At 45.4% G+C, this 22,951-nt stretch overlaps 1 protein-coding gene across 1 annotated transcript in view; it reads right to left on the bottom strand.

The window, feature by feature from the left end:
- The window catches only part of FGD3 (FYVE, RhoGEF and PH domain containing 3), a 258,633-nt gene that overhangs the window by 17,244 nt on the left and 218,438 nt on the right, over window positions 1-22,951 (bottom strand). The window contains exons 16-17 of the mRNA XM_088478691.1: window positions 21,162-21,284; window positions 14,515-14,664 (exon numbers count right to left, since the gene is read on the bottom strand). Of these exons, the coding sequence (XP_088334817.1) occupies window positions 14,515-14,664; window positions 21,162-21,284 (273 nt within the window). The remainder of the gene's footprint in view (window positions 1-14,514; window positions 14,665-21,161; window positions 21,285-22,951) is intronic.

Raw genomic sequence — 22,951 nt, 5'->3', positions numbered from 1 at the left:
TTATAAAATGAGAGGTCCTTCTCCTGATGTGGCCAATAAATAATACTGCTTCAGAAGGACAGGTTGAAAAATAAGAGTTATGGTATAACATACCTCTGTTAACTCTTTTTCTTCGAGGTCCATGGGGTCCACAGCCATTACGTTGGGGTATGAATCCCGGTCACCAAACAGTTAACACAAACGAGCTCTCTGCTCCCAGGATGCACCGGGCTTCCTCATATACCCCACCCCCTGCCTCAGGTAGCCAGTTCGTTACCAAGCTCAAGCAGGCAGAGACAAACAAAGGGTAAGAAAGAAAAGACCCATACTTACGAGTCCAGACTCTCAAGAGAAGAAATTACGGAAAAACCTACCCCAGAACTACAGGTGCGTCTGGGTGGGTGTCCTGTGGACCCCATGGACCTCGAATAAAAAGTTAACAAAAGGTATGTTATACCATAACTCTTATTTTCTTCTTTGGGGTCCATGGGGTCCACAGCCATTACGTTGGGGATATCCCAAAGCACTAACCCTACGGGCGGGGACGCTCCTGTCTCTCGGAAGAGAGGAGAATCTTACGCCCGAAGGAGGCATCCTGAGAGGCAAAAGTGTCAAAGGCATAAAATTTGACAAAGGTATGGATGGAAGACCATGTGGCTGCTTTACATAACTGCTCAGTAGAAGCACCCCGGCGGGCCACCCATGATGGACCTACCGCCCTAGTAGAATGTGCCGTCACTGAATCCGGCACACGCATACCAGCCTGTGTATAAGCCAATGAAATTGCCATGCGAATCCACCTGGCCAGTGTCTGTTTATTGGCTGGCCAGCCACGCTTATGACAACCATAAAGCACAAAAAGTGAATCGGACTTCCTCCATTTGCTCGTGCGTTTAACATAAATTCTCAACGCACGGACCACATCCAGGGAAGCCTCACCTTGTGAGAGACTTGTGCCCTGAAATGCTGGATCTACTATTTCTTCATTAATATGAAATTTAGACACCACTTTCGGAAGGTAACCCTCCCTAGTACGTAGTACTGCTCTATCTTGATGAAATATCAAGAACGGCTCCCGGAAGGAAAGCGCAGCTAAATCCGACACTCTACGTGCAGATGCCATAGCAAGGAGGAATACCGTCTTTGCTGTTAGCCACTTGATGTCTATTGAATTTAAAGGCTCGAACGGAGGAGCCTGTAAAACCTTCAGAACTAGAGTCAGGTCCCACGGAACAACCAGGGAAACAAAGGGAGGTTGAATCCTCAACACCCCCTGAAAAAAGGTCTTTATATCCGGTCTCAGAGCAATTTTATGTTGGAACCAGACTGAAAGAGCTGACACCTGTACCCTTAAGGAGGCCAGGCGGAGCCCTTTTTCCAGACCGCTTTGAAGAAAATCAAGCACTCTGGAAATCAGGAATTAATGTGAATCATACACTTTCAGTTCACACCACTGAAAGAAAGTATGCCAAACCCTATAATATATACGGGCTGAGGATGGTTTCCGTGCCTTCAGCGTCGTCCGTATAACAGACTCGGAAAACCCCTTTTTCCTCAAGACGGAGGACTCAAGAGCCATGCCGTCAAAGATAGCCGATGAAGATCCGGGTACCAGCAGGGACCGTGTAGCAACAGATCCGGTCTCAATGGGAGAGGCCACGGAGTGTCTATGGAGAGAGACCTTAGATCTGTGAACCAGTGCCGTCTCGGCCATGCCGAAGCTATTAATATGACGGTGCTGCCCTCTTGTTTGATCTTTCTGACAACTCTGGGCAGAAGAGCAAACGGGGGAAACAGATATACCAGCTTGCAACGCCACTTTACTGTCAGTGCGTCTACAAACTCGGCTCTCGGATCTCTTGTCCAGGATCCGTACCTGGGAACCTTGTTGTTCCTTCTTGATGCCATCAGATCTATTTCTGGTAGACCCCACCTGTCCACAAGGTTCCGAAAAACCTGTGGATGTAGGGCCCATTCCCCTGCATTTATTTCTTGCCGACAGGCTTCCCAGTTCAGGATTCCTGGAATTTACATGGCAGATATCGTGGGCAGATGAGTCTCTGCCCATACCAGGATTCTTGATACCTCTGCCAAGGCGGCCCAACTCCTTGTGCCCCCTTGATGATTTAAGTAGGCGACCGCGGTGCGATTGTCCAATTGTATCTGCACCGACCTGCCCTTTAAGATTTCCTGAGCCTGCACTAAAGCTTTGAATATAGCTCTTAATTCCAGGATGTTTATCGGTAGCCGGCTTTCCGTCACTGACCACTTTCCTTGGAAAATGTGTGACCCCGTCATCGCCCCCCAACCCTGAAGACTGGCGTCGGTTTTGACCAATGTCCAATCCGACACCCAAAAGAGGCGACCCTGCCTGAGATGCTTTGTCTGCAACCACCAGGTCAGGGACAACCGTACCTCTGGAGAGAGACGCAGCAGCTGAGACCTGATCATGCGATGATCCTTGTTCCAGTGAGACAGAACGAATTGCTGCAGTGGTCTGGAGTGGAATTGAGCATATTCCACCATCCTGAAGGTGGACCATCGACCCCAGGACCTGCATGGCTACTAGAACGGATATCTGCCTGTTGCGAAGCAACCTGCGTATTCGTGATTGTAAGGCAAGGATCTTCTCCTCCGGCAGATATATTTTCTGCACCACGGAGTCCAATCTCGCTCCCAAATGGCACATCTGTTGTACCGGACAGGGTGACGACTTTTGCCAGTTTATGATCCAGCCGTGACTGTACAGACATGATACTGTCAGCCTCAAATGATCCTGTAACTGCTGTGGGGAATGCCCCAACAACAGGAGGTCGTCCAAGGCAAAATCCTGATGCCTTGGCGTCTGAGGCATGCCATCATCACTGCCATCACCTTGGTGAATACCCGAGGGGCTGTGGACAGGCCAAACGGCAGGGCCTGGAACTGAAAATGTTCCTCCCCTACCGCAAAACGAAGACATTTTTGAAGAGCCTGTGTGATTGGGATGTGAAGGTAGGCATCCTGTATATCTAAGGACACCATATAGTCCCCCTGCTCTATTGCCAACACAATCGATCGCAATGTTTCCATCCTGAACCCAGGGGCTCGAACGAATTTGTTGAGCTCTCTCAGATTCAGAATAGGCCGGTATGACCCATTCGGTTTCTGAACCAAGAACAGATTGGAGTAAAACCCCTCTCGGAACTGGTTCTCTGGCACCGGAATCACTACTTCTGATGCTAGTAAGGCAAGAATAACCTTCTGAAGGGCCAAAGCTCTTTCTGAACCCACCCGCGGGTTTACACAAAAGAACCTTTGAGGAGGAGTCCTCCAAAACGTCAGGGCTTACCCTCGGGTAACAACTCCCCGAACCCAGGCATCCTCCGTCGTGAGGTGCCAGGGCTCTGAGAACCGAAGCAGTCGGCCCCCCACCCTGGACCCAGGGGGAGGCCCGTCCCCATCAGGCCACTGGTTTATCCTGGACCCTAGATCCTGGACGTTTGTTCTGCCAGGGCTTCCTGGGTCCTGCCTTTCTTGGTGGAAATCTTGCTGAGGGCTGACCTTTGGCCTTGCCCTGCGGCCGAAACCCCCGAAAGGACGTCCTCCTCAATTTAGAAGAGGTTGCTGATGGCAAACCTGCCGTCTTTAAGGCTGCCATGGAGGATACAATTTTGTCCAGTTCTAGACCAAAGAGAACACCTCCTGTGAATGGAAGGAATTCTAGGGCCTTTTTGGACCCGGCATCTGCCCTCCAATCCTTCAACCAGAGGATCCTAACGTGCCACCACGGACTCAGCTGAAACTTTAGAGGAAAGGATCCCTGCATCTAAGGTGGCATCACCCAAATAAGAGGCCCCTTCTCTAATAAAGGAGATCATATCCAGTTGCTCCTTAGAGGCATCTGGTAAAGACTCCGTTAGAATTTTGGCCCACTCCTCAATAGCTCTTGCTACCCAGGCAGTGGCCATAGCTGGGCGGGTGGCCGTTCCTGCCAGCGAAAAAATAGATTTGAGACAAGTCTCCAGTCTCCTATCCGTGGTTAACTTCAGCGAAACTGCTGGGATTAGCAAAGTGGTACATTTAATCAGCTGTGCCACATGTGCATCAACTGATGGTGGATTCTCCCACTTGGCACAGTCCTCTGCTGGAAAAGGATATAGAAGGGCCATTCTTTTAGACAAATGGCTCATCTTATCCGGACGGACCCAAGCTACCTCCATAAATTCTGATAAATGTTCAGACTTTGGGAATTTTGCCTTAACCACTTTCTGGCGCTTGAACAGGGGGGCTTTCCTAAGCGGAAGATCCCCTTCCTTGATATTTAACACAGATTTTACAGCCTTTATTAGAAAAGGGACATCGGCTACTGGAAAATTATCATCACCCCCCTCGGAGCTAGACTCCTGCGAAGAGTCCTGTGCTTGTTCCTCGGAGGAGGAGGCACTGGAGTACTCACCCATGTAAGGCGGTACATGGCGCCTAGATTTAGGCTGCTTTGGCTTGACAGCCTGAGGCTGAAAAACCCCGAGGATGATGCCATAACCTTACCAGCACCAGGGTCCATCCAAGGCGGCCACATCATGTGCATAGGATGCATCTGCTGAGGCAAACCCCCAACCGGTGGTACCGGGGCAGCCAGCCGTTCCGCCACCTGAGCCATAACCTGAGAAAATTATGCCCAAGGAGGCTCAGGGCCTGAAACAGGCACACTTAATTGGTGTGGTGGCTGTCTGAAACAGTTCCCACAAAGCCCATTTTGTAGAAAGTCCTGTGGAGACAAACCTGCCTTGCAGGCTACACAGGATATCAGCAACGGGGCTCCCGCCATCTTACCCTCAGACTCCTTAGACATATCAACTATGCCACTGGTTCTGAGTGTATATGTGCTGGTTTCTACTCTCAACCCACACACCTGTAGCAAGGGAAGGCGAGAGACAGTATACAGGAATTACAGTTCTTATACAGAAGAAACAGGATCCATAAACAACAATCACATGTCATGCATAAATACTCTGCGAGCCATATGCATATAAGCTCTCACTACCACAATCAGCCCAAGCTTAGGTAGGATAGAGCCCTGTAAAAACCTAGACCAGCAGTAGGCAAGGTATACAGGGAGACTGCCCAGCGTCCTCTCTTGTAGGAGCAGCGTTCAGAGAGCAACTGACATACACTCTGGCTGCCCTATATGGAGGCTGGGAGGAACAATCCACAATCAACTGTGCCAGAGGACTGAACTAGCGTGTGGATTGGGGGAGGGGCCGCCGGGGAAGCGTACCTCACCTATGCTGCTTAGACCTGCCCGGTAAACTGACCTGGCCGCCGCCGCCACAAGCCCCGGCTGGTCAGGAACATCAAATCCCGGCGGTCTAGGCTAGGAGAACAAGCCGTATGCCTCCTGACTGCAACGCGCCTCCGGCCAGTCTCACGGCCGGAGGCCGGACCGCTACGTGGTCCCGGCGTCAGCGGCCGCCGCAACCACCTGCTTACTTGCCATCCCCTTGATCCAGTTGCGGTCCAGGGCATGAGAGCCCCTGCCGAATCCACAGCCATGGACCTGCCAAGGCTAACGGTGCGGCGCCGAAGGAGGTAGTTGCAGCGCGTGGCCGGTGCGCCTCCAATCAGGCGCAAGGCTGCTTCCAGGACAGCTCAGACCACCCGCTGAGATAGAGAGTAAAACTCTCTTTTTTTTTTTTTTTTGTTACTCGTCTGCACTTTCTATGTGGTGAACACACCAAACAGGAAGAACTGGCTACCTGAGGCAGGGGGTGGGGTATATGAGGAGGAAGCCCGCTGCATCCTGGGAGCAGAGAGCTCATTTGTGTTAACTGTTTGGTGACCGGGATTCATACCCCAACGTAATGGCTGTGGACCCCATGGACCCCGAAGAAGAAAGCAATAATAGAAACTGTTACATTTAAAGGGAAGTTGACTTTTTAGAAATTTAGACATTGGTGCTGTTCCTCACAATCAGTGATGGTCTAAGGTCAGCAAGGGGAAAGAAATAGCGCATGTCCCTTTTGAAAGATTATATTTAAAAATAAATAAGTAAATAATACATTAAATAATACATTAGTTTCAGTAAGGTCTTAAAATCAATTATCTATTCTCAAATGCAATGAAAAAAAAAATTCTACGTTAAATTTTTCCAAGTAAAGTCTTTTCATCATGACTGAGGCATTCTGCACACCAGACCTGGGGGTAGATTTACTCAAGTTTCTAAAAATTAAAATTTGTGGTGTTGCCCATAGCAACCAATCAGATTATAGCTATTATTTCTCTATTGCATCCTAGAACATGATAGACAGAATCTGATTGCTATGGGCAACATCACTTGTCTTTTTAGAGTAGTAAATCTATCCCCCCTGTCAGTATGAGCATTACAGGCCGCCTATGAGACTAGGGGTCATTTACAAGCCAGGGAGAAATGTGGGACCACCAATCTGCCTAGGGCAGGCGGCTACAGCTGCTTAATCCTTATCCACATTTCCTCTGGTGCCCTAGAGCACACTGGGAATACTGAAATGTATAATTCCATGTAACAAGATCGACACAAGTTACCTCTATTTTACACTTTGCAGATTGGTTGCTGTTTTGAAGGAGATGTGAGTGTTGTGGGGTTTTTCCTCTTCCTTGGCATTGTGTGAGTTGGCAGCACAATCAGTGTTAAACTGCATCAACCACAGAACACCAGAAGTTTTTGTTTGTACCATATAAATGAATGGAGATGGGTATTTCGATCAATAAAAATGTGATACTGGACAAATTCCTCAGAACTGTTAGTCCAATATGCAGGTACCACAGGCACAGAAGATGTAACCACGTACCCAAGATGACACAGCCATGCTCGCAGTGGCACATAGTTTATGCAAAAACCATCTGATGGGAGCAACCATGCCCAGTCTTGGATTTCCCACTCAGCACTGGATGGGCTGGAGTCTCCTAAGATTCCAGGGGGGAAGGGGTGAGCAGCATGCCCAATAATGTTGTGCTTAGTGGCGGTCTGGCCCCTAAATCCGCCCCTGACCATGCCCCTACCCAGGCCATGCCTCCCCTCCAAAGAAAGGTTGCCCCTCTGGTGGTTTGATTCATTGATTCATTTCCCAGATGCCCACAATACAGGTGGGTGTGAAGGATGCCGCTCCATTATCAAACCCCCCCAAAAAATACAAATATATATATATATATATCTATAGATTGTAAGCTTGCAAGCAGGGCCCTCTTACCTCTATGTCTGTCTGTTATTACCCTGTTTTGTTCTATCAATGTTTCTAATTGTAAAGCGCAACGGAATATGCTGCGCTATATAAGAAACTGTTAATAAATAAAATAAAAATAAATATACACACATATACATATACTGTGTGTGTGTGTATATATATATATATAAAAAACACAATAGGGAGCACAAAGTGTGACATGGCTGATAGAGTAGCTGTGTAATGATTCCAGCCTCATAGGTGATAAACATACTTCACATATAGAGGATGAAGCATTTCAGGTATAGCGTGTGCGTCTTGTGTAATTTTGCATGGTCTCCCAATGCAGTATAGCCATCTACACAAGACATGGTGCCTTTAGGATCCTGCTTTCATTCTTTGCAACGTGGTGACAAAATGATAAAAAAACAAGTCTCCCTTGAGTTTGTTTTGTCATAGTGATCTACTTATTTCTATACAATGGTGGACGTTGGCCGGTATGCCATACAACTTCTACTGCTGTGATTGCAAGACTATCCACTGCCATTACATTTCTTTTGCCATACTGCTACTTCTAAATTTCACTGTATCATTCTATATAAACCAGAAAATGTAACAACACTCAAGGATAATGCAGTAAACAGAAGCTGTTTATTATGCAAACTGCACTCTTTCACGAGCATACATACATGCTGAGTTAATTACAGCAATTACAGTGTAAAAAAATAATAATAATTTGGATGCCTGCAGACTCTAAGTTATTAAGAATAAACCTTTGCAGACTTAATTTGTTACACCTAATCCATAGAAAGTTCAGTCCGTAGATTATAACTGATTACTAAATAACAACAAAGCATACTTGCAGTAGAAGCTGTCAATGAAACCTCTTAAATAAAAAACAGAGATGAAAATAACAGCCAGGAAATAAAAACATAAAGAATACAAACAAGATCTAATGTACAGTTTAGTCACTGACGATTCAATAATTGTGCCGGCACCTTTGTGTTTGGTACAAATCCTTTTTTATTGTTAACAGAAAAAGAGTTTAAGATCATAACTTATAAACATTTACATTGTGAAAGTACCCAGCAAAAACTAACCAATATGCAGATTTCAGGAAATTCTGCATAATTCTTATACTACAAAATGTCCGTAGGGTACTTTAGGAAATAGGTTATATTTTATAATTGTCATGCAGCGGTGATTTCTTTGTATAGATTGCAACTGAAAATACAATAATGACTATAAATCTGCTAAAACTCTACAGCACAAACTGCTGCAGCAAATGTGCAATGATCGGCAATGATGTCATTAATATATGCAGTTGTGCTAGAAAGTTTGTTAACTCTTTAGATTTTTCCTAATTTCTGCATAAAATGTGACATTACATGTGCCCAAGTTTTCCTCTAATACCCCTTTCAGACATAAGCCAAAAGCCTGGCTTTTTGCATGTGAACGCGCATCGACCCAGGTCTGCTGTGTGTCTGAAAGTTCTGACCAAGGTTGACAGTCCTGGGTACACTATCAGGATTTTTCCCGTGGCTTGCAACCCAGTTCGACAATCCGTCTCAAATCTGAAAGGTGTGAATCGGGTCTTGATGACCCGGGTCAAGCCTAAAATAAATTTATTGGCCAGGGTCAGTAGCGTTTGGAAATGACATCATCTCCTAACGCCCACTGAATGCAGGAAGACCAGGTCCAGTGTAAAGGGTGACGACTCGGGAATAACTCGGGTCGTCACCCATGTGTGAAAGGGGTAATCCCAGCTTCAATCCGCGTTCAGTATTCTGGGAACGAGCCGGTTTGAAGCCGGGATTTTATGTCTGAAAGGGAAAATATATATAAGAGAACCCAATGAAATATTAACACACAGGGAAGGATATGCTTTTTCATTAATTTACTGCCCGAACATGGTAGAAAAAGTATGTGAACCTCAGGATTCAGTAACTGGTGCGACCCCTTGAACATCAATGGCTTCAATGGAACGTATATGGCAATACTCTAATTTTGGCCAATTCCTCCTTACATAACTGCTTCAGCTCATGAACGTTTGCTTGGCTTTCTTGCATGAACACCGAGCTTCAGATCTTGCCACAACATTTCTGTTAGATTAAGGTCTGTACTTTGATTTGGTCCTTCCAAAATCTTGCTAAATTTCTCCTGCTGCAGCCATTTTGTAGTGGTTAGGTTTGCTGTCTTTTCTCAAGACCTTCTGTCTGTTGGGCTTCACTTCACAGATGGATTCCATGACATTCTCCTGTTCAATTTGCTGGTACAGTCCAGAAAGTCATAGTTCCATGAATGATGGCAGGTTCTGGTCCCATGGTAGCAAAACATCCACAAACCATGATACTGACACCACAATGTTTCATGGCTGAGATGAGGTTGTTATGTTGGAAAGCAGTTTTGGTTTTCCTCAGATATAACATTTCTCATTTGAAGCCAAAGAGTTCAATTTCAGACTAATCTGACCGTAGAACATTCTTCCGGTAGTCTTCTGATCCAAATGGTCTTAGCAAACTTTTAAATGGGTAGCACCTTTATTTTTGATATTCTCCCATGCACACTTGTGCAGTGTTTGTCTTAAAGTGGACTCAAACACTGACATGCAAATGAAAGAGAGCATTTGACATCACCCTAGGGTTCTTTGTGATCTCCCGAAATATGAATAGGCTTTGCTCTTGAAGTCATTTTTGCTGCACAACCTCTCCTAGGGAGAGTAGTAATAATATTATATTATTCATTTATCTCTCAAAATGAGTCAACATTGTATTTCTTTGTTGTATAAAGCAGTGGCGTAACTATAAATTTTGCTCCCCCATGCCAAAAAAGTTTCAGGCGCCCCCCTCCCGCCCAGCTCCCCCCCCCACCCAAAGATCAAACACACCCAAAGACGACGTTTAAGGTGTGTGGTTACATGATACAGCAACATGCCTTACACATTATGACACACTAAGTAATGCCACTTACAACACAGTGTGCCACACCGGAATGCCCCTTACAACACATTATGCCACACAGCAATGCCCCTTACACATGCCACCCTGTAATAGTGCCCCTTATGCAATGCCCCCTGTAGTAGTGCCCATTATGCAGGGCCCCCTGTAATTGTGCCCATATGCAGTGCCCCTTGTAGTTGTGCCCCTTCAAGTAGTGCCCCCTGTAGTTGTGCCCCTTCTAGTAGTGCCCCCTGTAGTTGTGCCCATTTTAGTAGTGCCCCATGTAGTTGTGCCCAGTAGTTGCCCCCTGTAGTGAGCCCCCTGTAGTTGCCCCCAGTAGTGAGCCCCCTGTGGTTGCCCCCAGTAGTGAGCCCCCTGTGGTTGCCCCCAGTAGTCAGCCCACTGTAGTTGCACCTAGTTGATCCCAATAGTGAGCCCCCTGTAGTTGCCCCTAGAGAGCCCCCTGTAGTTGCCCCCTGTAGTTGCTCTCCCCCCCCGCGCGCACACACAAACACACAAAAAACAAAACAAAAAAAACCCACTTACCTTTATACCCGCTCCAGTGCTGCTGCCGCCTATACCCCGGCGTCCATTCCTCGGCACTATGGGAGTGACGTCATGACGTCACTCCCATAGTGCTCTGCGGGACCCGGAAGATGGAGCTCACTCTTGAGCTCCGTCCCCGGCATCCGCTCCTCGGCACTATGGGAGTGACGTCACTCACATAGTGCCCTGCGGGACCCGGAAGTCGGAGGGAGCTCCGTCCTCCGGCTGCCGTCGGGGGTTTCAATAGGAGCCGGGCGTCCGCTGGTAACACACTCAGCGGGCGCCCAGCAGATGGATGGAGTCACGGGAGTTCCTCCACTGAGTGGCGTAACTACTGCCCCGGTCGCCCCCAAGCTATCCAGCGCCTCCAAGCCACTGCGGGGGCTGTGGGAGCAGTAGTTACGCCACTGGTATAAAGTATGTAAACCTCCAGGAGCAATAGTTCTGTTATGGGGATTAGAAAAGTCAGGAGTGATAGCTAATGGATGACAAACAGTTGTGAGTTTGGAATGCCGTGTGCTTTTTAAATACAAGACTTAATTTCCAAAGTCTGGTTTTCACCACACTGGCTTGTGAACGCATACTGTGACATACCTCAAACAAAGGTGATTTCTAAAGCTGGGTACACATTAGACAATATGTTGCCGATCCAGTGGATTGGGCCGACATATCATAGACGTCGGTCAGTGTGTATACACTATGTCGGCCCATGCGCGCTCCCGCAGGGTTGTTCATCGACAGATCTGCAGTACATGCTCCTCAATCTGTAAATGTGATGAATGACCCCATGCATTTGGTTGCGGCTGGTAAACAACATATTGTGGGGTCGGTCACCAGATCGACTGTCACATCGTGAGTCACCTGGGTCGTCCGTTGCATTGTGGGTCGTCTAATGTGTACCCACCTTAAGGAAGAGCTGTCTATGTTCATCAGGCTGGAGAAGGTTACGAAACGATTTCTAAAGACTTTTCCCTTCAATAATCCACCATCAGGCAGATTGTGTACAATTGGAGAAAAGTATATCTTTTTATGTTTTTAATTTTTTATTTATTGGGTTGTTTTTGTCTATGTTTATGACCTAGATGAAGATCAGGACACACTTAAGATCAACATTTATGCAAAAGTTTATAAACATTCTTGCACAACTGTACATATAGGTTTATGCAAATGTTCGGTCACCTGTTGTCAATTTGCACATTTCACAGCTTCACTTTTTTTCCCAATGTGTTAAATTCAACAAATAAACAGTATGTATGTCATACTTAAGTGTATGTACTGTAAAGGCTGTGCTGATTTATTTTCCCCAATGCTGCTCACATCCCTCCTGACCTCATGCAATCTGCTTATCCACTCCAACTATGCCATACCGAACGACGCAGACCCCTCTAATGGACACTGGTTGAGGCCCCCAAATCTTGAGGCTTGGTGCAATTTTGATCAGCTCATTGTCACCCTTGTATCCAGCCCATCTGTGTCATCCCTGTCTGTCTGCCCCCTTCCCTTAGAATGTAAGCTCTCACGAGCAAGGCCCTCTTCCCTCATGTGCTTCTTCTTCACTTAATTATTCTTTACTATACAACAGTACTCCACCCTTGGTTGCCGACACCAAGCTGATTATCTAAGTGTCATGCAGGTATGTATTAATCATGTATCTGTCCTGCATTGTTTGTACTGTTAATAACTGTTTTCTGGTGTGCTCATTTGTTTATGTACATTGTAAGGCGCTGCAGAACCCTTGTGGCGCCATATAAATAAAGGATAATAATAATAACTTAGAGATATCGGGGAGCATGCCATATCAACACAGGGGTGCAAACTTCTGCACACACCTCTGTTATATTTTTCATTAGCAGAATAAATGCAGAATTAAATCTGCAATGAGAGTATGGAGAACAAGGCTGCTGAAGGTAAATGTAATACACTGCACAGCATAAATAGCTCCTCAATTCTGATATCAAACTGTCCGACTCCAAACACACAGACCATGCACTTCAAACACCGCCCATTATTTTGTATATTGACGCTGTGACAAAAGAGCATTAAAATATTTTTTCCCGGTTAAACATACCTTCCTGCAACAATAACCCCTTCATAACCAATTTTTTTCTTAGTCCACCTGAAGATGGTACATAATTATAGATATACAATAAAGAGGGGCGTGAGGGTCATGTTTAATGTTAAAAACTGAAATTAGATGGCCTAAGTCACAAACCATTAAGCCCTGCCTTCGAAATACGGAAACACAGCTTGAGAATAACCATAGCTGCAAAGATAAAAACATAGCAGAGCCATTTATTCTCCATGATAGAAAGGTATCTATAATAAGGTGCGTGGTGCGCTATATTCCCAGCGCCATAGAAACAGCAGTTCGCACATTTAAGTACAAACGTGTGCGAATCTACAAAAGCACAATTTCTGGATGTGAAACAATTCTACCTGTGAGTACTGCAGGAAGAAACGGAGGAAACATTTGAATAGTCAGTAGTCGGAATCTGGTTTAAACTTTAAAGGTGGTTTATATAGAATGTGTATAATTTGGGGTTATTTTAGGACATAAAAACATCAACACCTATTATGGTAGTATAAAAAGATGTAATTTTATTTAGGTTTATTTTTACAGGTTAAAATAATGTGTAAAGTGGGGAACTTCACAATCTTTCATTACACCAACTACAATACAAAATTGTGAACTGACTGTAATTAGCCAAACCAAACATCTGCCCTTCCTTCAACACCTACCCCCAATCTAGCAGCACCCTGAGAGAACCGTGCTTACAACCCTGTGGTTTTGAAGAAATTCAATCCTGCAGTCCCGTGATGCTCCTGACCTCACACATACAGTACGTTGAAGACTATATGCATTTCCTAAAGCCCTGGGTTCCATGAATTGTATAATTGGTGTATAATTGGTGGGAAGGGGGTTTATTGCAATCAGAGCCAGATTTAATATTAAGAAGCTAGAGGTGGCAGAAGCAGATAGGTGTTAATTTATCCTGCAGAGCACATATGTCAAAAGTTTATTTTCTTTTGGAAGTAAAAAAAACAATTGTAATTTTACCTGAGGGGAGAATGAATCATGAACATTAGACTGGCACTGCCCCATAATGTTCTGAGAATGAATCATGTACATTAGTGACAAGACTGGCACTGAGAATAAAATCATGTACATTAGTGACAAGGTTGGCACTGCCCCATAATGTTCTGAGAACGAATCATGTACATTAGTGACAAGGCTGGCACTGCCACATAATGTTCTGAGAATAAAATCATGTACATTAGTGACAAGGCTGGCACTGCCCCATAATGTTCTGAGAATGAATCATGTACATTAATGACAAGGCTGGCACTGCCACATAATGTTCTGAGAATAAAATCATGTACATTAGTGACAAGACTGGCACTGCCACATAAAGTTCTGAAAATAAAATCATGTACATTAGTGACAATACTGGCACTGAGAATAAAATCATGTACATTAGTGACAAGGCTGGCACTGCCCCATAATGCTCTGAGAATGAATCATGTACATTAGTGACAAGGCTGGCACTGCCACATAATGTTCTGTGAAGTAAAATGCATGACTAGTAGATAAGGTAGTCAAAGTTAGTTGTTATGCTCCAATTATGGATCAGAAAGCTGGCATGGAGCTCTAATTCCATGTGAACACGCCTCAACAAATTACATTTAAAAAAAACATGGTTCTTTAAAAAAATAAATGATAATAATTTGTTAATAAAAACGGCATTTCTGGAACTTAGTCACACAAGTGGCGCTAATGAAGGGGTGAGAATAAATTCTATTATTGGATTGATGCCATAACACCATACTGATTTAATTAATATCCTGTTAGTGGCTTCCTGAAAGATTACCTCTAGATTATTTTTCTTCTTAATTTCAGAGGAGTCTGCTCCCCCAGGACTACACGGAGCTGAGTTCAATGCGAAGCAGTCTTTACAAACCCGATTATTACGTGCATTTTCTGCAAGAAGCTTGAATTCCGAACACTTTGCACAAATAACCTGAAAAAAATAAGACAAAATATATCTATTGAACAGTAGGTAAATGACTCAGAATGGTATGACAGTGTATTATTGGTGAATATATATATATATATATATATATATATATATATGGTACTCCCATAACTGAGACACAATTTGGGGGGAATTCAGGTAGCTGCAATAAAGCGATAACTTGTCGCACGTTAAATTATTGCACAATCATTTTGATAATCGCATCTATGTGCACTTGTTTTTCGCGCAATCCAATTGCAAATGTCGTGTTGCTGCATTCGCGCAATAATTCTTGCTGCTTTTATCCATTATAAGTGTAGGTGAAATGGGTAATTTTGCCAGTAACCTAAAAAAGGCTAAGTGATATAGTATAATTGTATAGAAGTGTATTAGGGGGCCTTTAAATTGTGTCAAATGGCTGTTATATGCATTTTTCTAAAACAGTGAAATAATGATAGAAATCCAGAATTATGGTATAACATACCTGTTGATAATTATTTTTCTTCGAGGTCCATAGGGGGCCACAGGAATTACCTTGGGATATATAGTTGGATAGCATCCAATGCACCAAACAGCTACAGCTTTGGAGCTCCCAGCGTGCACTGGTCGTCCTCCCTATATACCCGGCTCCAAGCCACAGGTATTCAGTTCGTAACCAAACCTTGCGGCAAGAGACAGAGAGTGGAGAAGGAAGTGTCATGTACACAGGAATCACTCAACAAGCGAAAAGGGAATCTGTGACAAAAAAAGCTTAGGAACAGATCTCATCTGAGGCCAGGTGCGTCAGGGTGGACGCCCTGTGGACCCTATGGACCTCAAAAAAAAATAATTATCAAAAGGTTCTATCATAATTCTGTATTTCTTCTTCGGGTTCCATAGGGTCCACAGGAATTACCTTGGGATGTCCCAAAGCAGTCCCCATAAGAGTGGGAACGCTCGTGAGCAGATAGGAGAATCCGCTGCCCAAAGGAAGCATCCTGGGAGGCATACGTATCAAAAGTATAAATTTGATAACACATTAACGGAAGACCAAGTGGCTGCCTTGCGTAGCTATTTGCCCACAATCGTCCCATGGACAGAGTGGAATGTGATGTCCCCTTGTTTAGAAACAGGGGGATCAGCCTGTGTATACAGAGCCAGTGAGCCAAGTCCGTTTGTTCGCTGACCAACCTCTTTTGTGAAAACCATATAACACAAAGAGAATCCGATTCCCTGGAGCTGGTCTGCTCCCCGTAGATACGAAGAGCTTGAACCACATCCCTGGAAACTTCACCTGTAGACAGGTCTGAAGACTTAAAGGCTGGGACTACAATTTCCTCATTTATATGAAAACGAGAAACCACCTTTGGAAGGTAGCCCGCCCTGGTACAGAGAACAGCTCTATTTTGATGAAACACCAAATATGGAGAGCAACATGACAGTGCCACCATGTCAGACACTCTGCGAGCTGAAGAGATAGCCAGGAGAAGAAGCGTCTTCGCTGTCAACCATCTCAAGTCCAGCTTATCCAAGGGTTCAAAGGGATGCGTCTACAGTGCTCTGAGAATTAAAGACAAATCCCACGGTGCCAACGGTGGGAGAAATGGAGGTTGCAGTCCCAGAACCCCCTGTAAGAATGTTGTAACATCCGACAGAGGAGCATCTTGCGCTGAAACCAAAACAGTCAAGGCCTAAACTTGGACTCTCAAGGTAGCCAGGCAAAGACCTAAGTTTAATTCAGCCTGGAAAAAAACAAGTATCCTTGAATCCTTGAATATCTTAGGGTCATATTTCTTATGGGAACACACAAGAAAAAATGACTGCCAAACCCTGTGATAGATGTGATCAGAAGCAGGCTTCTTTGCTCTCAGTATCATCTGTATCACTGAAGGAGAAAACCCCTTGGCCTTTTAAACGGAAGACTCAAGAGCCAAGCTGTCAAAGCCAGCCGAGGTAAACTCTGGTATAGGCAAGGACCCTGTATTAGCAGCTCGTGCCGTAGAGGCAGTGGAAATGGACTGTCTACGGATAGACGAGTCCTATCTGAGAACCAATGCCTCCTGGCCCATTCAGGGGCTATTAGTATGACCCATCCGCCCTCCTGCTTGAATTTTCTGACAACTCTTGAGAGAAGGGAGATTGGAGGAAACAGGTATGCCAACCTGAAGTTCCATCTCACCGCCAAAGTATCCACAAAGGCGGGAGGGGTCCCTTGCCTGGACCCATGCCTGGGGACCTAATGGTTGTGATGTGATGCCATGAAGTCAACGTCTGGTATCCCCTATCTGTCCACCAGTAGTTGAAACACCTCAGGATGAAGAGCCCGTTCTCCAGCGTGTATGTCCTGGCGATCTAGGAAGTCCGCCTCTCAGTTGAGAATACCTGGGAAGAATATTGAGACCGCTGGAAGATGGCATTCTGCCCACAGCAGAATCCTTTCCACTTCTTCCATGGCTGCCAGACTTCGTGTACCTCCTTGATAATTTATGTAGGCCACTGCTGTCACACTGTCGGACTAAATCTGGACAGGCCTACCCTGTAGAAGGTCCTGTGCCAATATGAGCACTGCCCAAAGCTCAAATATATTTATTGGCAGGTGACTTTCCTGTACCGTTCCCCGTTCCTTGAAAGGTGCGATGACCTGTCACCGCTCCCCATACTCACAGACTTGCGTGGTGAAGAGTATCCACTCCGGGATCCATCCTTGTTCAAATTAGTCATCTCCAGCCACCGAGAGGCGACTCTGATGAGATGCAAACCATCTGGGCTTTGCAGGGATGTCGAGAACTGGGCATAAGCCACCATCTGCATAGCCAAGTGAACTGACACTGTTTGCTTGCAAAGTAGATTGTGCATATGATAGTGCTACAATCCTGTCCTATGGTACATGAATCCTCTTTCCCAGAGAGTCCAGCAGTGCCCCCAAGTGCACCATCTGCTGAGTTGGAAAAAAAGCGACGACTTATCTTCCCAATTGAATACCCAGCCGTGCTCTTGTAAACAGGCAATGGTGATCCATAGACGCCAGTTACTTCTCCTGAGATTGTGCCAATATCAGGAGGTCGTCTAGATATGACAGTATCCTGACTCCTCTGAGATGAGCCGTCATGACTGCCATTAACTTTGTAAACACCCGAAAGGCTGTGGCTAGACCGAACGGTAGAGCCTGAACTTGGTAATGTTGCTGATCTACTGCCAACCTGAGAAAGGCTTGGTGGGATCTTGCAATCAGGAGATGGCGATATGCATCCTGTATATTCAATGAGACCATGAAGTCTCCAGGCTCCTTTGCCAGCATAATTGACTGTAGGGTTTCCCTACGGAGTTTGGGCACCTTGATGAATCTGTTACCTTAGATTCATAATAGGGCAGTGAGACCCATTGGGTTTTTGATTAAAATACAAATAATAACCCCTTCCCTGTTGCGTCACAGGGACAATAATTCCTGATCCCAGGAGGACTCCTGGTAGGTCGAGGCTTTGACCGGGTCTGCAGGAAGGGTCGTGCCCACAAACCTCTGAGGAGGATGCCTCCAGAACGAGATGGCATAACCCAGAGAGCCAGCTCTCACACCCAGGCATCTGTAGTGGTCTGATACCAGGCCTGAGTGAACTGCAAAGGTCGGCTTCCATTCCGACATCCTCCAAGAGGAGGCCCGCTGCTACTGATCTAACTGCCTACGGAGAGGCTGTAGACAGCGGCATACTCTGACTAGAGTGAGCAGTAGAATAACACAATAGGAATTCATGGGGGGCATCTACATAGAAGGAAACCAATGCTGTGAACACCTCGTAGCATAAGAAACTGCAGCCGCAGCCTGTGTTTCTGCGGCTTTTGACCACTAAGTGCAACAAAATCTGAGACCAAGCAGCCACACAGGTGGCTATAGTGCTGGTGCAGGTGTACTGGAGACATGAAGTAACTGTTACAACAGTACTACACAATCCATCCTAGTTAACAACCTACTCAGACAAGCCTGCTGCACAGAACTTACACCCTATCGGACAGTAGCCTACCATCTGGCTTGAAAGCAGGGTGTTTGGATGACCCAGATTTCTTGGGCTGCGCCAGAGCCCCTCCTTTAACCATAGTGGTCTATGGTGAGCTTGCCAAGACCCTAAAAGCCAGAAAACCAGCGTAAATAACCGCTTCCCCCCTATACACAGTTACTCTCTCATCCACTGAGAGAAAACGGCTACTCTCTGGTTACTCCCAGAGCCTTGTCCAATCCTCCATAGCTCCGGCCACCCAGGCTACAGACGCAGCTGGTCTGGTAGTAGCTCTAGCTAATGAAAACCCTTAAGTCTTCTATCTGTAACCTCTAAGAGGATACTGCAGGAATGGATAGTATAGTGCTCCTGCGCTACATGAGCATCTTTGTGGAACTCTCATTTGTTACCCTGGTGAAGCAACATGGGTACCGAGAGCCTGAGATTTGTCATCACCCAGACTGAGAACAATACTTCTTAATCACCTTCTGTCGTCTAAAGATTGGCTCCCTAGACGTCAATGAAACCTCCTCTTCCACCGTACTAGGAACTAATGGTCTTCTTTCACCGAGACAGACCCATTACTTCCCGTACCGGAGTCTGATGAGGAGGCCGATTCAGACTCTACAGGCCATGGGTAACGAACCTTATGCCCCTGCTCCCCCGCTACTGATCTAACTGCCTGCGCAGAGGCTATAGACCACGGCATACTCTGACTAGAGTGAGCAGTAGAGTAAACCCAACAGGAATTGATGGGGGGCATATACATAGAAGGATACCAATGCTGTGAACGCCTCTTAGCATGAGGCACTGCAGCCTGAGCCTGTGCTTCTGAGGCTTCTGTCCACTAAGTGCAACAAAATCTGACACCAAGAGGCCACACAGGTGGCTCTAGTGCTGGTGCAGGTGTACCGGAGACATAAAGTAGCTGTTACACCAGTACTACACAATCCATCCTGGTTAACAACCTGCTCAGAAAAGCCTGTAGCACAGGACTTACCCACTCATTTTTACCTGTACCTTTAGACATGACAAATGTATAAATGGTATAAGGTATACAGTATAAATGCAATGTGACTTACATGAAACACCCCACACACCTTCACATACAATGCATAAATACGCACATTTGTACCGGCGCTGGTACCGCTAAACTCTGAAGTTTCATAAACTTAAGGTAAAACATAGAAGAAGAAAAGCCTAGGACTGCCTAGCAGTCCCACTGTTATAACAGGTGCTCTTCCCGTGCACCAAACAAAAAAACTGAATGCCTGTGGCTGGGGGCGGGGTATATAGCGAGGAGGAGCAGTGCATGCTGGGAGCTCCAAAGCTGTAGCTGTTTGGTGCATTGGATGCTATCCAACTATATATCCCAAAGTAATTCCTGTGGACCCTATGGAACCCAAAGAAGAAAGCAAGTGTTTTTTTGGCAAAATAAATGTTCTACTTAAGATGGTGGTACATATAAATGCCTAATGGAGCATACACACTGTCAGATTTGTCAGATGAACGATTTGAACAATTTGACCAAAGTTTTGAACGATTTGAACGATTGAACGATTTTTGACTGCATTAAAATGAATGGAATCGTCCAAGTCTGACTGCAAACACATCAGATGTCAGATATCGTTATCTGACAAACGGGAACGCGCATCGTTGATCGTCCATCGTTCAGGCATGTCATATATGTGAGATTTTCCTTCAGATATGAACGACTGAACGATTTTTAAATCATCATCGTTCAGATCTGAAGGAAAAATCTGACCGTGTGTATGCACCATAATAGTATTCATTTGTGTCATTTAAAGACGCTTTTAAAAAAACTTTCAAAATACGCCTCTAATACCCATTTGCTCTCTTAAAACCACTGTCCCATTCATATAGCACCCCCACTGTCCCATTCATATAGCACCCCCGTATACCTGTCCCACATTAACCCATTTTCCTGTACTTTATCACCCCAAAAATGACATGTCCTTATTGGCCAAATTAAGCTAATTAAAATATTATTTTGCCTAATTAGTCATTAAGGAGGGTGTCCCAGTGGTTCTGAACCAATTCCCAAGAATTCTACCTTAACATAGGGATTTTCCCCAACCTATCACCTGCTCAGGAGGCGGTGATAACTCATTTTGGATAAATAATATGGAGAATTTGCACCTGCAAAAACCGCGGCTAATGGGATTGCTCGATAAGTATTAAGCAACCTGCAAAAAAGCGGCTTATCGTGACTAACTGAATCCCCCCTTTTGTATCATGAGTACTGAGTGGATGGATAATGCACCCTCCAGGAAGTGTTCCTGACAAGGGGATGAGGTGAGCTGTTGAAAGCACTAAAATATTAAATACAGTATATTCAATATTGTATTGCTAGGAGATGACTATCTCACCAGTGGGGACTGCTGTACTATATTTGGGGGGGGGGGGGGGTTGTGACTAGAATGCTTACTTATGCTAAATTAAAAATACATAAAAAGCACACATATAGCTCAATACACTAAGGAACCTGGTGAGCACAGCCAGTCAAACACTTACTGCCCCACATTGCTTGCAGTGGTGTCGCCTCTTAGTAATTGAGTTGAAACTTTCTCCACATCCTTTGCAATTCTGCTTTTCTTTGTCACGTTTCAGCTTGATAGATTTCCTGAAGGATTCTGGCTATAAAATGAAGATGATTAGTTTTTTTTTTTTGTAGTTGTTTTTTTAAAGACCTCTAAAATTATAGACATTATTAAGAAGTCTACTTTGACTAAGTAATGTAAAATACCTTCCTAAGGCCGCCCGCCACCTCATTACAAAAACAGTAGCAAATTTTGTAAACCAAGAAGTTGCTGCTTAGTGGCCAGATAAAGACCAATCACAAGCCACAATCTCTTCTCTTCCTTGCAACTTGTGATTGGTCCTATTGTTTATATCCCACCAACCCCCACCCGAAGGCTTAGGGCTCCCGCTAAGGGAAATAAGTGGTAATGCAGCTTCAACCTCTAACCAACTGCAGTCATAAGCAAGTTCAGATGAAGTAATGCAGCACCTTAACTCTTTGTGAGTATGTAGTTAAGCAGATTAATCAAATTCTTGAATCTGTACTGGAACCAGCATAAAAATGGTTCATTTGTTTTGGAAATAAGAACGTGCCATTGGCATTTGGCATACTTTATACTGCTGGCAGAGAAACTTCTTTTCTTTGTGACCTAGCACATATTGGCCCTCATTCAGAGCCGTACGCTCTGAGCAGAGCGCACGCTCTGAATGAGGGCCGGGCTCCATTTTCATGGAGCATCCTCCTGGACGCTCGTATAGCTGTGGGTCACCACCCACAGGCTATACGAGCGTGCATTGTGATGGCCGCGATGGTCGAGACCATCGCGACCATCGAAATTGCGAGCCGGAGCCTGCGGTTGAGGTTTTCAACCGCAAGCTCCGGAGTGATTTTGGCTCTATCAGAGCCAAAATCACTCCCACTGACATCACTAGTGATGTCAGTGGGCCGGCTTCTGACGGGAGGCGTTCCCGTGGGAACGCCCCCGTCAGGGAGGCGCGCCCCCGGCACGCCCACCAAAGGGGGCGTGCTGTCAATCAACATTGACAGCACGCCCCCTTTGATCGGACACAACGAGCGAAGGACTTTCCTTCGCTCGTCGCGTCTGGCGCATGTGCACGACGGAGCTCCCTCCGTCGTGCGCATGCTCAGTGCATAACATCGACCCACTTGCGAGCGGACAGCCGCTCGCGAGTGGGTCTGAATCAGGCCCATTGTTCCTGACATGAAATAACCACAAGGCATGATTTTAACATAATTCTGTTTTAGTTTAAATGCTAATCATCAATACACCTCAGGACACATGATAAGAACAGGTTATGAAAGTAAAGGCCCCCATTCATCAGCAATTGATTGCAGCAAGCGTGCAATTTGCAATCGATTGTGTATAAAAATCTTTCCCTTTCTCAATCGATTGCAGATTGCCACAATCGTTTGAAAAATGGAAAGATTTTTATACACAATCGATTGCAAATTGCACGCTTGCTGCAATCAATTGCTGATGAATGGGGGCCTTTACACCCAGAATGCTTAACAAGAGGAGTAGTACTGTGCATTTGTACATGCTGAGATGATTGCAGGTTAATTGGCGTTAGTTTGCCAGCTGTTCAGGGTTGTAGTTTGGACTCCGCTACACGATTAAAAGGGGATGAGTCTCACAGAGTAAGTGTATATTGCAAGAGCCAAGAAAGCAAGGAACAGATGGAGACTGCAATCTGCCAGGCAGTGGCTCAGCGATCAGCTGAGTAGACAGTTCGGTGGGGAGATGAGTAGAGGGACTAATGTG

Source organism: Taudactylus pleione, unplaced genomic scaffold (assembly GCF_031769625.1).
Source record: "Taudactylus pleione unplaced genomic scaffold, aTauple2 ptg000217l, whole genome shotgun sequence".
Classification (NCBI taxonomy): domain Eukaryota; kingdom Metazoa; phylum Chordata; class Amphibia; order Anura; family Myobatrachidae; genus Taudactylus; species Taudactylus pleione.
Note: the sequence above shows the minus strand (reverse complement) of the source record. Positions and strands in the feature narration are given on the sequence as shown.